This window comes from Phasianus colchicus, chromosome 1 (assembly GCF_987193195.1).
Source record: "Phasianus colchicus chromosome 1, bPhaCol1.hap1.1, whole genome shotgun sequence".
Taxonomy (NCBI): Eukaryota; Metazoa; Chordata; class Aves; order Galliformes; family Phasianidae; genus Phasianus; species Phasianus colchicus.
This window is the reverse complement of record NC_143436.1, coordinates 90,712,091-90,728,522: the sequence shown is the minus strand read 5'-3', so window position 1 is coordinate 90,728,522 and position 16,432 is coordinate 90,712,091. Positions and strand designations below refer to the sequence as shown.

The 16,432-nt window shown below is 38.1% G+C and overlaps 1 protein-coding gene and 1 long non-coding RNA gene across 4 annotated transcripts in view; one reads left to right on the top strand and one right to left on the bottom strand.

Annotated features, from left to right (window-relative positions):
• TMPRSS7 (transmembrane serine protease 7) overlaps positions 1 to 16,432 on the bottom strand; it is a 32,078-nt gene that overhangs the window by 6,557 nt on the left and 9,089 nt on the right. For 2 of the 3 annotated variants that reach the window (XM_031589982.2, XM_090152147.1), the window contains 8 exons: positions 14,714 to 14,781; positions 13,506 to 13,699; positions 12,578 to 12,616; positions 7,999 to 8,227; positions 6,991 to 7,121; positions 5,667 to 5,779; positions 3,591 to 3,697; positions 432 to 568 (listed from right to left, as the gene is read on the bottom strand). In XM_031589982.2, coding sequence (XP_031445842.2) covers positions 432 to 568; positions 3,591 to 3,697; positions 5,667 to 5,779; positions 6,991 to 7,121; positions 7,999 to 8,227; positions 12,578 to 12,616; positions 13,506 to 13,699; positions 14,714 to 14,781 — 1,018 coding nt within the window. The remainder of the gene's footprint in view (positions 1 to 431; positions 569 to 3,590; positions 3,698 to 5,666; positions 5,780 to 6,990; positions 7,122 to 7,998; positions 8,228 to 12,577; positions 12,617 to 13,505; positions 13,700 to 14,713; positions 14,782 to 16,432) is intronic. The other variant, XM_090152136.1, reaches the window with a different exon arrangement.
• Positions 11,322 to 15,887, top strand: LOC116226924 (uncharacterized). The gene is made up of 3 exons (XR_004166431.2): positions 11,322 to 11,926; positions 12,554 to 12,631; positions 15,254 to 15,887. It is a non-coding gene; the product is annotated as an uncharacterized LOC116226924 (long non-coding RNA).

The following is a 16,432-nucleotide window of genomic DNA, read 5'->3' as shown; positions in this document are numbered from 1 at the left end:
TTCATCATCCAATAAATTAAAGTGGATGACCTCGCATTATTTCAGGTTTTATTAAATAGGAAGGAAACAACAAGCAGAGCTACTGGTGCAGGCAGAATGAAATGCAGGCTTCGGGAGCTCACCAAGCTTACTGCATATGCATGCTCTGGCCATGCAGAAAGCTTTGTGGACTGTGCAGAAGAGAACACATTCTACGTGTACAGGAAACCAGAGTATGCTGCACACGCTCACAAACCTTAGCCACATAGCCTTGACAAGCTAGAAAAGACTCTTGGTTTGCTGGCTGCTTAACTTAGTAAGATTAGCAGTGAAAAATTAATATAAACACAGTCTCCAGCATAAACATAATTAAGTCTGACCAAACATGATAAGTTTTACTTCATAGGGCTAAAAATGAGAGATAGGTTGAAAGAGATAAAAATTGATTTTACGCTGGCTGATGTTATAGCTGCCATACTCCACCAGAAGGGGCTTCTCTGACACCTTTGAACTGCACTGAAGCTCAATGTTAACAGCAGAGCTTGCAATGTGGAAGACTGTTTGGTGATCAACATAGAAACCGCAGTACCTAAAAAGGATCAATAGATTTCTATAACAATCTGCATCAAAACTGCCTTACATCCAATTTAAACATCAGCATCACTGATATTCAACAATGCATACTAGCATTCCTTAATTAAGAACCAAAATCTGGAACAGAATCCAAATTCCCTAAACACTAGCAAATGAATATACAGATGTTATAATTATGAAATAAGCAAGAGACTTTGGCTAAGGGGTTATTATACCAAAAAGAGAATAGATAGAGCACTTACCCTTGTCCTGAGCTTGCTGTAAAACTCCAGAGGAGGGATCTCCAAAAGTGATCCTTTCCCACTGGTACTCAGCTCTTAAATGAGTCTAGGAGAGGTGGAGCCAGGTTCCACCCCTTCCTGCAGCACAGGTGAATTGCCTTCACCTGTGCTCCCATGGCTGACTCATTGCTCACCTCAGGTGATTAATCAGAGGTTCAGGCCATGATTCAGCAGTTCCCATACAACTAGTGATCCTTAATTTCTCAGTATAATAACCTCTATGCATACAAGCAGAATGTTTTCCAGAAAGTCAAGAGCACTGGAAATGTAATAAAGAAATTTATTGTCAAACACGGTACTTCCATCACCACTGCTGCTAACTCTTTTAAAAAGATTTGAATTCTTGGGAAGACACAAGCAGTTTGGTGTGAAGGGAAATATCACACAGTGGAGAGCCAAGTTTAGTTGCTCTCATTTTAAGCAATGCCTCTAAAGAAGAGTGCAGAGTTTTATCAGGATAAAATTGGTCTGACAATTTTGGGGGTAAAGCAAAAAAGATGTAGAGAAATTGAAAATATTTCTACTTATCCGCTCATCTTTCATTCATCAGTAAGACTGCAGAATTTAACTTTTGAAAGTCATATCTTCAAATACTAGTCTAGATGAAAAAGTCCACTGGATACACATCAAACCTTAAGATATCATTTGGCAAATAATTTCCTTGGACTTCTTCTTAGGTACCCCTTTACTCAGAGAAACCTAAAAGCTCACAGATCCCAAGAGACATTTAATCCATTCACTGCCACTTTCATCAAAGCAGACAAAAATGTTGCAGCAGGCATTTAGATGCTACTCTAGCTGAGGAAAAAACAGTAATAATAATAATAATAATTAAAAAAAAAAAAAAACAACAACAAAATAACTGCTCTCTTAAAAGGAAGATGTTGCTAGATGAAGATTTGAAAACTGAATACAATTTTATGTGTGGTAAAACTTTGGCAATTGACTGTTTAGGCTGTACTACAAGTAGAGCTAAGCTCCTTTTCCTCTGTATGAACATCAACAAGTATCACCAAATACATCACTTAAAAGAAAACCATATGGCTTCAAGTCTCTGTCAAAAAAAGTACTTATTAGTCTAATAAGTAGATAGTTTTTCTAGATAGAAAAACAAAAGCATCCGTAACAGTTCTTAGCACATTTAGCATATACATTTGCTTGATAGCCGTGAGAAATCACATAGTATCTTTAAAGTGAACTTGAACATAAAATTAGTTATTTTATTGTTAAATAGACTGCTGCAGTCTTATCCAGAGGTAAATTTTTCTCTTGTTTATTTTTGCAATGCAAAAGGGATAGCTGAGAATGGAGGGAAACTATTGCATTTCTTCAGAGCAGCACTTCATGTCAATAAATGCAGGCAACCTGTCAGTGAGAATTTTAGCTAAAGCAGTTTATTAACTGCAAATCCTCCAACTAGGCAAAGCAACATTTTTTCTATATCCCCTGGAAGAAAGACAAGGACTGAATGTAACCATGCAATTCTTGTCTCTGGTTGCACGAAGCTCAGACTCGAGAGGTCAGAAGAAACCTCATCCGCACCGCCTTCATAACTCCAGTCTTTATGTTTATATCGATTTATGTTTTAAACTGCCATTTCAGGGAGCTGAAGAGCTGGTGTTCTGTTTTTTGTTTGCTCACAAAAAATTGGGAGCATGCGCTGTTTTGTAGTTCTTCAAAACTAACCCCTGAATACATTTCTGAGGGTCATACTGTGACATTTGATTCTGAGAAACGTTTAATGAATAGGCTTATTTAAAAGTGGGTCTTTCACAGAGAAAATTCTTGTAATATGAACTCATCATCAGATTTTGCCTTTATTTAATCCATCTCTCAGCAATCTCTAAAACTTCAATTTCTTTCACTTATGTCATAAAGACGACCAAGAGAAACCTACAAACACCCCCCATGTTGTCTGTTTTTACCAGCTTTTGCCTGTGTCATCAGGCCACCAATTCCCATTAAAATATAATGTTAGTAGCTTCAGGCAAACTGAATTGTCTCTATAGAAGTACAGCGTGGTATCAAAGAACAAGGAAATGTTTATTTCTCAACTTGTAGTTTTAGTAATGAGTTCAGAAATTCATTTTCAAGTCTGATCTTACCAGTGGTTCCATTTGAACTTTTTTTTTTTAAATTAGAATTCAACCTCCCAAATTTAGCCTTACCTCATCATTCATTGACCTAAAAGTGATTTTAAAAATTATAGAAGAAGTGGGTGGAAAATAGCAGTACTAATGTAAATAAAAAGCATTTAAAAATGGCATACCTTGGCAGCCCACCTCTGTGGTTTCTCTTTCAAAAGCCAGTGACTGGAATGAGGAAGGAGTTTATTTCCAATAAGCTCATTGTAGTACCTTTCACGGATAACTCAATTAAATTTGGTGTCATGAGCAATCATGGAGTTCAGTTACACTTAAAAGGGTTTCTACAGTCACCAAAAGACTTAAGTCAGGGTCTACTGGACTGTATCTTCAACCACATTTCTCATTTTTTTCTCTCCGATGAAAACCAGGGGCCTTTATTTTCAGCCTCCTGAAGATTTTCAGATTTTTTTTTTTTAAACACACTATTTATGAAAGTTCAGTTACATTGTCAACCATTGTGAAAAAAGAATAGTAAGAGACACAAGTGAAGTATTTCTGTCTCAGTGTAAACCCTCAAAGAGAACCATGGTAGTGATAACAAAGTTTATTTTGGTAGTGTTTGTTTAATAACGTATGCAGAAGTACTTACATGTGTTCATTAATTTTCCACCATCCTCGCTCACAGCCTTTAATATTCTTCTCACTGATGGTATAGTTATGAAACTTCAGAGCTATACCAAGGTTCTTCTGTGGAGTCTGTTGTGAAGTAAGAAGGACAGTACAAACCAGGTTCCTTTTTCTTTTGTGAACATAGCCCATCACAGCCTTTAGATTTATCTCAGCAATTACAGTGCTTGGCATTGCCAAGCTCTGGGAGTTGTGCTGACTTCCCTGACTCAACAGCCAGCACCTGAGACACCTGACAGCTATTAGCCCTCAGTCAAAGCAAAGGCTGGCAAAGGGCCACCACAGCTGCAGGCTTTCTTCCCCTCTAGCCAACAGCCCTTTCATCTTCAAAAAGCCACTGTCCATAGATAGAAAGCAGCTTTTGTGTCAAGATCAAAGCATTCAAATGCATCCAAATTTACTTGCACAGGGACAGACAGCCACAGTGTATTGTTAGCAAAGACACTGCACCTGTGCCACCTTTGAAATGCTAGGAGTTATTTCGACAATAACATGGTGGCTTTTTCTAGCAGATGTTCAGCCAAGGACTTGCTAATATTATGGAAAATATTTTAAGCCTAGCAGTATCATAAGAGCTAATTGTAACTTCCTTTATTAAAAGAAACAAAACTTTTTAGGAAACACTGCTGCCTCTTGCAAAAGCAAGGGCTGAGTCACAGCAAGAATCAAGAAATGAAGATTTTTCCTCCTTTCTTACAGAAAATATATAACGCGGAAAATTTCAACATCAAACTACAGGGAAATTAAACTGTTTTGACAAAAAAAAAACCACAGACAACTCTTAAGACTTATGTTGGCAAACTTTACTTCAGAAGTCCAGGCTGAAGTTTAGCAAAAAGGTTATCACTATAATTTTCTAGAGGAGGAAAAAGCTGCAGATCTTGGCTAGCTAGACATCATTTAAACTGGTTCAATTCAACATGGGTAACCAGTAACTAAAGTAGGAAGATGGATAAAATGTGTTTTACTCTGCCCATTACCCTGTTCTCACAGAAAAATCTTACAACCCTCACAAGTACCAGAAAATTTCCCCAAAATCTCAATCTTGCAGTTTGTTTATTTTCCTAATTTGGACAGCTGATCTTGCTACAAAAGATGATGTACTAATATATGTTATTCATAACTTTAGAAACACCACCCCTCATAAAGAAGGAGGGCAACACCTTAAATAAAGAACAAGTCATCAAAACCATCCAGAAATCCAAACAAGCAGAATATAAGTTTATGCATTTGAAGGTCAATGAAGAAGAAACATTAAAACAAACTGTGACTTTTGGAATTTGAACTACTAAAAATGACTAAAGTTTGCCATAGTCAATCACAGGATGATTGTAATACACTAACTTGACTGTGAAGGGCAAAACATAAATCAAAGATCATCTCATAGCAGAAAATTTACTATCAGATTTTCTTGGGTAACTGGAAAGACTAATGTCATCAGAAAATGTGTAATAAAATTATCTTAACCAAAATAAACTTCAAGTGATTTGTGTTCAGGAAAGTGGCTGAAAAGCTAAGTAGAAGGATTTTAAGAAAGTTTGTGGGATTGTGTTGTTTGAACAGACCATCTTAGAAGAGAACAATCCTATTTATTATGCATAATGAAAATAGACTGAAAGAAGTTATCAGAGAAGCAGCAATACTAGTGAGATTAGAGGAAAAAGGTTCCTTTTCATCCTCTTCATTTTTCCTCCAATTTGAGAAGTTTGAAAGAGGAGAAGAAATATTTAATTTCTACATTTTCTGCAGTGAAGCAATTCTGCAAGCTAAATGTCAAAATTTATTTCTTCTCAGCACTTTACATTTGTAATGAATCAGACAACTTAGGAAGAGTGTTAACTTAGGAAGAGTGTTTTCTACATTAAGAATAAATGCACTGAAAACAAAACCAAGTGAGTGCAGACAGCTATTTAGCTGTGCCATTCTAGAAACTGACACATCTATGAGGATGAAGATTACCCTCTTCTCAATTGTTTCTGCTATATTTCCAGGCATTGTGTTCTCAAAACAAGTAACAGCACTTAGAAATCTGTGTTACCTGGAAGTTCCATGCACAAAGACATTTTGGAGGGTAATAGCTTGGGTAATAAGGACTTGTGATTCTCCCTTCATAGCCAATCTTCTCTTTTGTTAATATGGCTTTTCCACACCCTATAGAGAGAAAAAAAAAAAAGAGAGACAAAAGATGGTAAAACAACTTCCAGCAAAGCATTTAGTTAGCTACGCATTCAAATCTTACCAATAATTCTCTGTAAAACTGGACAGCTTAGGAGTTATGTTTATCTGGTTTCAAGTTGTCATGAATTACCCTTCCCAGTGTTGCAAACAGATAAAGGTTTTAAACTCCAAGAATGCTTGCTGAGATTGTGCTTAATGAGAGGCACATGCAACAGAGTAAGCTCATATTGCCCACTGGATACTCTACGGCTGTCAGAAATGACTGCAAACTTAGGCTTTATCTCAGAGGTTTGGGAATGACAGTGTTTTTTCCTTCTTAAAGAGAGCCTTTTACTGGGATGTTGACTTCTGTCTTAGCTCTGTGGGACCAGGAGAAAACAGTGTGAAGCATTATCAGCCTCCAGGAAGCCAAAATGTATTTTTATAACATATCAATGCATTTAGACAGTTTAAAAGCAAACAAAACCAAACAAGTAACAACATACCCTGAACATAAAGTTACTTAAGATGCAAAATTAATCACGTGCTTTTATGATGGTATTTCAGTGTGCTTAATCACTCTCACCACTGAAAGTAAGCAGTGCCTTTTTGAGCAGCTTAATTGCAGCTTCATTTCCACTTCTGGATTGTGTTATACTTTTGTCTTTATGCTACAAGGCTGAGGTTCCTTATACTGTTTATGACTGTGACCCATTTCTTCAAGCTTAATTCAATAAAAGGCAGAAGAGTCTTAATGAACAAACATAACTGACTCCTTTGTGGTACTGAGGAAGCAGAGATCAACAATCAAATGCTACTGAAGCTTTTCTCTCTAAAAGTCATTCTCAGTGCTGAGGTCCTTCCACCTTTAACATTATCACCGAGTCCCAAATCAGGAGAAAGGCCCGAGCACTGCCACATCTGGAATAACAACTCCACCTACTGGCACACTGCAGCTCTGACTACTAAGTTCAGTCAATGCTGGTTCAGCTTTCTACATTCTGGTAGACTGCTAATCTGAACAGCTGAAATTACTCCTGAGCCACTTAGTAATGCAGAGGAGATAAAGGAGGGATAGGAATATAGGGAAATACTGAGATACATAATTGTAAGGAGTCATTTATTCATAGTAAGGAACATGATAGCCACTTAGGGCTTTTAGGTAGGAAATACAACAAATGCATTTCCACATGTAACAAACTCACTTTCTTGCGTAATGACCTCAAAATAGCCATGGAATCCCTTCTGTTCCTTTATGTGTGCTGCCTTAAATATTACCAGCATCAGATTATTCGTGGACACAAGTGACACCAAAGAATCAGCGGGTTCGCAAGCCCTAGAGGGGGGAAGAAAGGAGTAATTTGCATCAGTAACACATTGTTCCCATTTTGAATTTTTCCCTGCTACAGTGCTTGTGTACTTTAAAGCTTAGTTAAAAAGAATCCATACATTTAAACTCAGAAGTGCCTCTAATTGGACCAGTTAGAAACACCACTGATCTCTACTGACAGAAACCTAGAATGGCTTAGGCTGGAGAGGACCTGAAAACTCATTTCATTCCAAACCCTCTGCTATAAGCAGGGTTGCCAACCACTCGATCAGGCAGCCCAGGATCCCATGCAACCTGTCCTTGAATGTATTCAGGGATGAGGCACCCACAAACTCCCTAGGCAAGCTGTATGAGTGCCTTATCACCCTTAGAGTAAAAAGTTTCTTCCTAACATCTAACCTAAATATTTAGTTTAAAGTCGTCCTATCACTATCACACTGTGTAAAAACTCAGTCCTCCTTCTGCTTGTAAGCTCCCTTCAAATACTGGAATGCCCCAGTGAGGTCTCTCTGGAGCCTTCTCTTCTCCAAGCTAAACAAGCCCAACTTATGTGGAAGACAAGTTCCCTTACAGGAAGAAATTATGACACTTTCTTCCAGTTAACATCTGTTTCCCGCTGATAAAGAGAAAATTCCATCCATTAATGCATGAACTTTTCATATTTCATAACGCATGTGAAGATGCACTCTACTTGAAAAAGAAGAATCTGAAGAATATGTAAAGGTTTCTTTAACTTTTCCACTTCTTTACAGGGATTTAAAAAAAAAGTATTTCTGGTATTGTGTGCATAGAGATATTTTAAACAAAGCAAAAATAATAATAATCATACAACAAATCTTCAGAAAAGATTTTCAATGAATTCTCAGTGAGAACATATACTCACCGATACAGTATCTTATGTTTGATTGGCATCAAAGAGTCATAAATAGTTAGTGAATCAGTGATGCAGTTATCTGCTTCAATCTGAAGGGATACTACTGAAAGACGAATAAGATGACCCACTAATGCTATCAGTTTAAGATAGCAGATAGTTCCTCCAGAGGTAGCATGGATATCCAGAGGAAAATGCTCATGTAGACGATCAGCATGCAGATCATACATACAATTTGTTCCTGTGGAAACATCACATTTTCAGTGCTGGAAACCTGCTCGAAAACTCTTAAATCCTTGCAGAGTACAAAAAAAAAAAAAAGCCTAACTATAATATCCAAATAGGAAAACAAAGGAGTCTGTGTCACTCACTGTTCTTATTCTACTTAAGAGTCTGTGATAAAGGAGAAGTCTATTCATAAAGCTAAAGAGCATGGCAAAGAGTATAGTAAATAAATGGCTGTAACTATTAACTGGTACAAAAGTTCTGCATTTTGTGCAGCACATGTCCACAGTTAACAAAGATCTGTGGACCTTAAAAGGATAAATAACAAACAATTATTCCCTAGGAAATGTTCAGATTCACCTATTAAAACAGGTTGGAAGTGATTCTGTGCTATAAAAAATAGACAGTACAACCTATCCTACACAAACTGTTTTTATTAAAAAACAACTACAAAAACATATCATATATTAGAAAGAAATCACCAAAAAGTTACCCTACTTACATAAAATTTTCAAACTAAGTTGAACAAAGCATGGCTTTCAAGTCAAACATATTGAGGTCTTTGTTTCAATTAAATGTGGCAGTCCCCATTCAGCAAAATGCTTAGGGATTTTTTTGTTTGGTCATACATAGAACTCTTAACATAGCACTTTGAAAGGTGAGAAGGAGCAAACAAGCAAATTAGCAAAAATAAAACTCAGATATTTGCATGAATCTCTACCTCCTAAGGAGACAAGTGTCTGAAATAGTTACATTAGTGGAACTTCAATTAGGGCAAATTTTCACAGTGCTCTCACTCATCAACTCAGATTGAATGCTGGTGTTTTAATCGCTGGATGTTCAAGATAGGAAGAGGCAGGCCTTGCCCAACTTCCACTTTTAACTTACAATCTTGAAACTAATGCTATAAATGCTTGAGAACATTTTGTCAGAGTCACATGCCATTTGAGTTCAATTACAGTTATAACTACTTGGGGCTTTGGTTGAACTATTGTTTCTTCCTTTTTTTTTTTTTTTAAACTCTTTCCAGTAACTTTTTTTTTTTTTAACAGTACTTCTTTCTGCATATTTTCTCACCCCCTAAAGCAGCCAGTTTTAAATCAACAGAAATTCCTTAGAATTCTATTACTGTCATTATTGCTACGAAGTGAATTGCAGTCTGACTAGCTCATTGCTGGTAAAGGGCATGACACACAGAATTCAGACCTAGCCCTGGTGTTAGAAGTAATCATAGAGTCATTGAACCATAGAATGGCTTGGGTTGGAAGGGACCTTAAAGACCATTCAGTTCCACCACCCTGCCATGGGCAAGGCTTCCACACACCGGATCAGGTTGCCCAGGGCCACATCCAACCTGGCCTTGAATGCCTCCAGGGATGGGGAAGCTATAGCTTCTCTGTGCAGCCTGTGCCTCATTGCCCTCTGTATGAAGAATTTCCACTTAACATTTAAACTAAATCTCCCATTTTTAGTTTAAAAATATTTTTCCCTGTCCTACCACTATCTTTCCATGTAAAAAGTTGATATGCCTCCTAAGCTCCCTTCAAGCTCTGGAAGACCCTAGAGAAGTCTCCCCAGACATTCTCTTCTCCAGACTGAACAATCCCAGCTACTTGAACATATCTTCATAGGAAAGATTCTCTTGCTCTCTGATCATTTTTGTGGCCTCCTCTAGACCTGCTCCAACTGCTCTATGTCTTTCTTGTGCTGAGAGTCCCAGACCTGGATGCAGCATTCCAGCTAGGGCCTCACAAGCATAGGCAGAAGGGAAAAATCACCTCCCTCTCCCTGCTGGCCACCCCTCTTTTGATGCAGCCCAGGACACAGATGGCCTTTCAGGCTGCAGGCACACACTGTTGGCTTGCCTCAAGCTTCTCATCCACCAAGACCCCCAAGTCCTTCTCCACAGGGTTGCTCTCAGTGAGTTCTTCTCCCGGACAGTACACATATTGCTATTGCCTTTGCCAAAGTGCAGCACCTTGCACTTGGCCTTGTTGAACCCCATTAGGTTCACGTAAGTCCACTTCTCAAGCTTTTCAAGGTCACTCTGGGTGGTATCCCTTCCTTCTGTTTTATCAACAGCACTACTGAGCCTGATGTCATCAACAAACTTGCTGAAGATGTACTTAATCCCACTTCCATCTTTTCACCATATTCTACAGACCTAAGCAGACATAATCAAGGGAACCTAGCAAATGAAACTGCATCAATATATGATTTTCTGAACTGTCACAGCAATTCATATTGTTGTTCTCTTGCAACTTCACTGATACAAGCACTACTCATAGATAACAGTTGTCAGCTGTGACAGACAGCACTGTTAGTCTTTGAAAGATGTTTAGAACATGGCAGGCCATCCTTATCCCTTTATCTGAAAAATAATAGGTTAAATCCTAATCAATAAATAAATGAAATTTTAAGAACTATTCCTCCGCCTTGGAACACTGAACTGGAAAATGAAGTTGCAATGCAAGCGAGCAACAAATTTAATTCTGTTTCGTAATTAAAATGTCCATAAAGAGATGTGCAAAAGAAATATTACAATAAATTGTGAGCTTTGGAATTTGAACTACTAAAAAAGTATTTAAGTCAGCTGCAGGATTGTCTGTAATGCACTAATATGACTTGACTGTGAAGGGCAAAACATAAACCAAAGATCATCAGATGCTACATTTCTCATAGCAGGAAATCTACTACCAGATTTTTTTCTGGAATAACTGGAAAGATTAGTTTCATTACATCTTGTCTGATGACATTATCTTAAATGTAAACTCCCAACTATATGTGTTCAGGAAAGCATCTGGAAATATTAAGAAAAAGGATACTAAGAAAAAAATAGTCTGTGGGATTGTGTTGTTTGGACAGACCATTTTAGAAGGCAACAATACAATTTAAGTAGGTTGCTCTGAAAGTAACATTTCCTATTTATTACCCTGGAAATTACAACAGATACAAAGAGCACAATGACACTATTTGATAGAGTAAATTCTCAGCTACAAAACACTGTTTTTCAACACAGTCACTACCATTAGCTATGCATTTTTACCAACGATGAACAAGAGCCTGCATGCTGCACTTGTACGCATCTGCAGAGGTGACTCACTGTCGCCATATGTATCACCTACTGCCTCACTGTGCTCACATCTACTGTTTGGTCTCCATAAACATTCAGCTAGCATCGATGAACACCAGTGAGTGCCACTTTTTTCAAAGTGAGGAATTCAGTGACATACCTTAGTTTCATACTCACTTCCTGGTCTAGTATTAGATACAGAGGCTGGTGATCCCACTTGCAACAGGGAGGTTGGAGCTTGATGATCCTTGAGGTCCCTTCCAACCCAAGTCATTCTATTCTATGATTCACTGCCAGATTGCATTTTGTCAGACTGCCCCTCTGCTGCCATCTGTCACATGGCAACAGAATGTAAGAGAATATTGACAAGAAGGTTCAGCGTCTACTGCCATGCCACCAACATCTGCCTCTGACTTCGTGGGCCAGTATAATAAAATAGGGAGCGTCACTTTCAGAGCAGCCCTCATACAAGTTAATGTCTCAAAAATCATAGATATGGAGGGGAATAAAGACCTTAAAAATTGAAAGAGTGTGATTTGACAAGAAGAATAAGCCTGTGTCAAGGAGCAAGAGATACCAGCAAGCCCCTGTCTGACTGACAGCCACTAAATCGAAGACTTAACAGATAGCTCATCAAAGTTGGTTAGTATATTAATGCTTAGCCTAGCAGTGTTTTTTTCTAGGTATCTACTGCACGTGCTAACAAACAGAGCCGTGACTTACTTTTGAACTCCTCTTGTCTGCTTGTGAAGTCTCTGCATACCAGCAAAGATTCTCACAGGGAGGTTTAAAACACTAAATCAGACAGGAATAAGCAGTGTCTCCCATTACCCCGGCTAAATTGAACTGCTTGGACTAACTTCTGCTAGGGAATTCATTTAAAAGAAAAATGCATCATTAACCTTGGCGAAAAGGGAGTAAGTAGGATAAAGGATAGACAAAAGCTTTGTTATTTTTCAGGGTAAAAGCCAATAAACAGATTTAAATTCAGTACCACCCAGATTAGAACAAGTTTATATTCTTTTCAGCATAGAATAATTGGCAAACAACTGCTAAGCTTATTCCCCACCATGCCACTGATACTGTCAAAGTTTAACAGTCAAAATGAAGGCAGATAGTTTCTGTATTTGTCACATGCAAAACTCTTGGTCACTTTAACAGCAAGTAAGCAAGAAATGCCAGGGCTGAATTTAACCCTTTTAAATTAATACTGAGCAGTACCTTTGAGTCTTAAGACATGAATTAGAACTCATTCTCTACCTCTGCCAGGAAGCTGCCAAAATGGTGAATTACCTGTTCCTGTTGTTGACCAGTAATCTGATCGAAGACCTGCTGCACAGAAGAAAGGTCACGTGAGTCTTCCCACTTGCACAAAAAATAGAATTCAGTGTTTGATTCTATCACGCTAATCCTAGTACTAAGCACATAGAATGAAACAGCTGTCTCAATGAGGAAAACTGCTGGAGCCTATTCCATCTCTGCAAAACCTGCAAGCTGCTTTGGAAGCATCAGTCATAGCTGCAGACAAAACCTCAGGGCCTGAGGAACAAAGGGACTGCATCTCAATTAAGCAACCCAATTCAATTGAAGGCCTGAGGCATAGGTACCTAGGAAGTGATTTCCTCACCCTTGATCTCAAGTTATTTTCCAGCTTCCAGCTGGGGAGGTTTATTCACATAAAGCTTGATCTGTCCTTTGTTCACAGAGCTAAAAATCTTAACCTACATTGTAACTAATTACATTAAACAGGGTCTTGAATCCTTCCCTGCTAATTTCTTCCCTAAACAGGAATGGCATAGCGTATAGAAGTTGTTTAATGAATAGGCAGCTTTACAATATATATGTATACTGTTTATTTATTAACTCTAATAAAAGTGTGAAAAGAATCTCCTTTTCAGTGGAGTGGGTTGAAGTTTGATCTTTGCATAGAAAGAGACCCATCACTTTTTGGCACCTTCTAAGTCACAGCCTAAGTCAAATCTAAGTTGGCTGCATGGTGTCAGGCTTAGCTCCAGAATTAGAAGAGAAACAAGTACAGGAAGGATTGCTTTTGTACCTTAATTTGACTTCCAGTCTTGTCTTTTCTACACCACCAGCCCCTCTCACCCCATGAGAAGCACAGAATAGAGATGCTGGTATATTTATAGAATCTCTAACTCCAAGGGTAAAAAAAAATAAATAAAGCGTCCCTTCAAGGACAGGGACATGTACTAATACTAACCACTTAGTACAATAGAGTCCATGTCAACTGCAAGGTCCTGAAGAGTTCCCACTGAGGTCCGGTTAACGATGCTTGTCTGAATAGAATCCTTTAAAATGGCAGCCACACAGTCCTCACACAGTGCTTGGCCTTTCGCCTGCGGTACCACAAATACGATCCAGAAGTGAATAAGAAGGCCTCCATTATTGTTGTTACTGAAATAAGAAGGTCCTACAGATTACTGTCACGTTGAAAGTTTTCTGAAGACTAGACACTTAACACATGCTTCTTTTGAACAATATGGCTCATTTACAAATCGTCTTGTTGGTTTGATATAATGAATATTTTATTTTTTGAAGAAAGGAGACCCAAAACACGTCTTATGCCCAGTTGAGGATCTTGATTAGGATGATTTTCTGGCTTTTGTGGTTTGCCAAAAACGTCCTAACTACTTGAGTTAGGACTGGATTACCTCCTAAATATCGCAAGAGAAATGGTACAATTGCCATCTCCAGAAATGCAGAACTTTGCATCTCAGTGCATCTCACGCTGTACTGAGTACTGTAATGTGCAAGAACCAATTTCTACACTACTTAGGTAATGCTTTAGATGCTGAAACTGGTCACATCAATCTTTGCCCATCAGATGAGAAGAAAATTCCTTAAATCAAACATAAGCCAGAAACTCATGTTCCAAAACTGTTCTTAGTTTATGAGGATTGAGATACTTAATCCTTTCACATCAACTGCACTTTTAATACTAAAGTAAACATACTTTATCACAGCATAGAGGTTTTTCCTTTCTCCCGTACAAAGACATCAGTCAGTACAAAACAATTTAATATCAATAACACCTATAAAATACACCAAACTCTGTAATGTAAATAATATAGGGTTTTGTTGTAACAGCATGTTAGCGTGGCTAAACATCAGGGTATTGATGACTTATCAGCCAAAATATCACCATACTTCTTCAGGGATATTATTTCTGCGTAACTTAAATTAACCTTAAATTTCCATTTACCCTGCAGAAAACAAACTGTTGAAATGACTTTAGTTTGCCCTTACTTGCATGAAAGGAATTGGTGCAGGTTATACTTCTATTTTGCTATCAGTATAAGTGATTATCAGAATGATTAAATCACAGCAACCAAAAACAGGCTTCTCTTGTGGGCTCATTGTATCACATATCATCCAGCAAAAATACGAATGCATTTACCACAGTTTTACCTGACTTCTGTAACAGTGGACTGCTTATAAAATTTGGAGAAAGAGGAGGTCGTGTAAACCAAGTTCATCTGAAAGAGAAAAATATTAAGCTGAAAAACATATAGCATTTCAAAAAATCAGACATACCTAGAGACATTCTAGGCCTAGATTTTCCCAGGAATATCCTCTTTTTCACCAAGAATAAAAAATCAACACACGTCCAGACATATAGCAATAGACATGGACAGATTGGCTCTGCAATGCACTGATACTGAGTCCAGTATTAACAGGAACATCATTTCTTCTGTACAAGGCCAGCTGACGTGCACAGCAAACACTTTTCCCAAATAAAAGAGTTTTGAAAAGAGTGCACATTCTTTGCTCCAAAAATTCCAAACACAAAGTCCTTCTCTCTCCAAATGCAAAACCTTTAGTGCCAATCTTCAGGAAAATAACAGGCACTCATAACATGCACGTTACCACTAAAATGCAGTGAACAGCATACAACAGATATTATTTATTATTATTATTTATTATTATATTTATTTATTTATTTTACAGAATTACAAGAAGATTGAGGTTTGAAGTTGAGGTTGAAAGGCGCCTCTGAAAATCATCTAGTCCAACCTCCTCAAAGCAGCATCAACAACAGCTCAGCACCACAATCAGTTGGTTTTTTATCTACAAGAATGGAGACTCCACAATCTCTCTGGACAACCTGAACATCTTCACCAGAAAACAGTGTTTTTTGTTTGGTTGTTCTGTTCCTCATCCCAATATTAATGGGGAATTTTCTCTATTAGCAGCTTAGCATTAACATATTTCTTTCCAATATACTGTACAATATACATGGAGAAGGAAAAACTGCCATTTCATGCTGTGGGACTGCTATTGGGGAAAGTATGCTCCCAGTTCTACCAGTTCTTTAGCTAAGAGTGTCCTGATGCCATGTTACTTCATTCCTCTTGTTGAAGGAGGCACACTGCTAATACCACCAGGTGGCATGTACCTCAAGCTGTACAGACCCTGTCCTGCAGCTTAATCATTAACATTAATACTCAAGGGACTAAAATGGATTTTTTTTTAAGGCAAAGCCTGTGAAAGTCACATTACTGTTATCTCCTAACTTTTTGTGTTTGACACAAGAAGACCAAACAATTCTTTTAAGGGCCTAAATAAGATAGGTGGAGCTCAATCTTTCTGCAGATTAGGTAGCAAGGGATTTTATACAGTACAGTTACTATCAAAGGGGAAACGATTCTATCTTGAGAGGTTCTTCAGCTGCTGTTCTGGGAATCTCAGAGCCATGAATCATAAACAAAGGAGTTTCAGTGACAAAAAGCAAACAAACCACACAAACTCAAATCCCCTGCACCTCTACCAGCCTTTTTAGCCAATAGTCAGGGAGCAAGATGCACTGCATCAGTAGTGCAAAATTCTATAGGTGAGTTCAAGCAAAGTTTAGAGACAAGAAATAATTTCCAAGTTATGTTCAAGTAGAAGTGGTAACACTGCCAGTTCAACCTCTTATCTGTCACCTCCCCGTGCTGAAATAGCAGCAAGATAAGCCAGGACAAGAGCAAGACATAGGGCCCACAGTTGGTTGGAGCTGCTCCTTTGCGGGTGGGGAAAGGCAATACCTGTACAGCTCCCTCTCTGGCCTGAAAGCACTTCAAGAGACATTGACATACAGGATAAGAAAACAAGCTTCCTTTCAAAGTCTTTCATGACAGCTTCTAG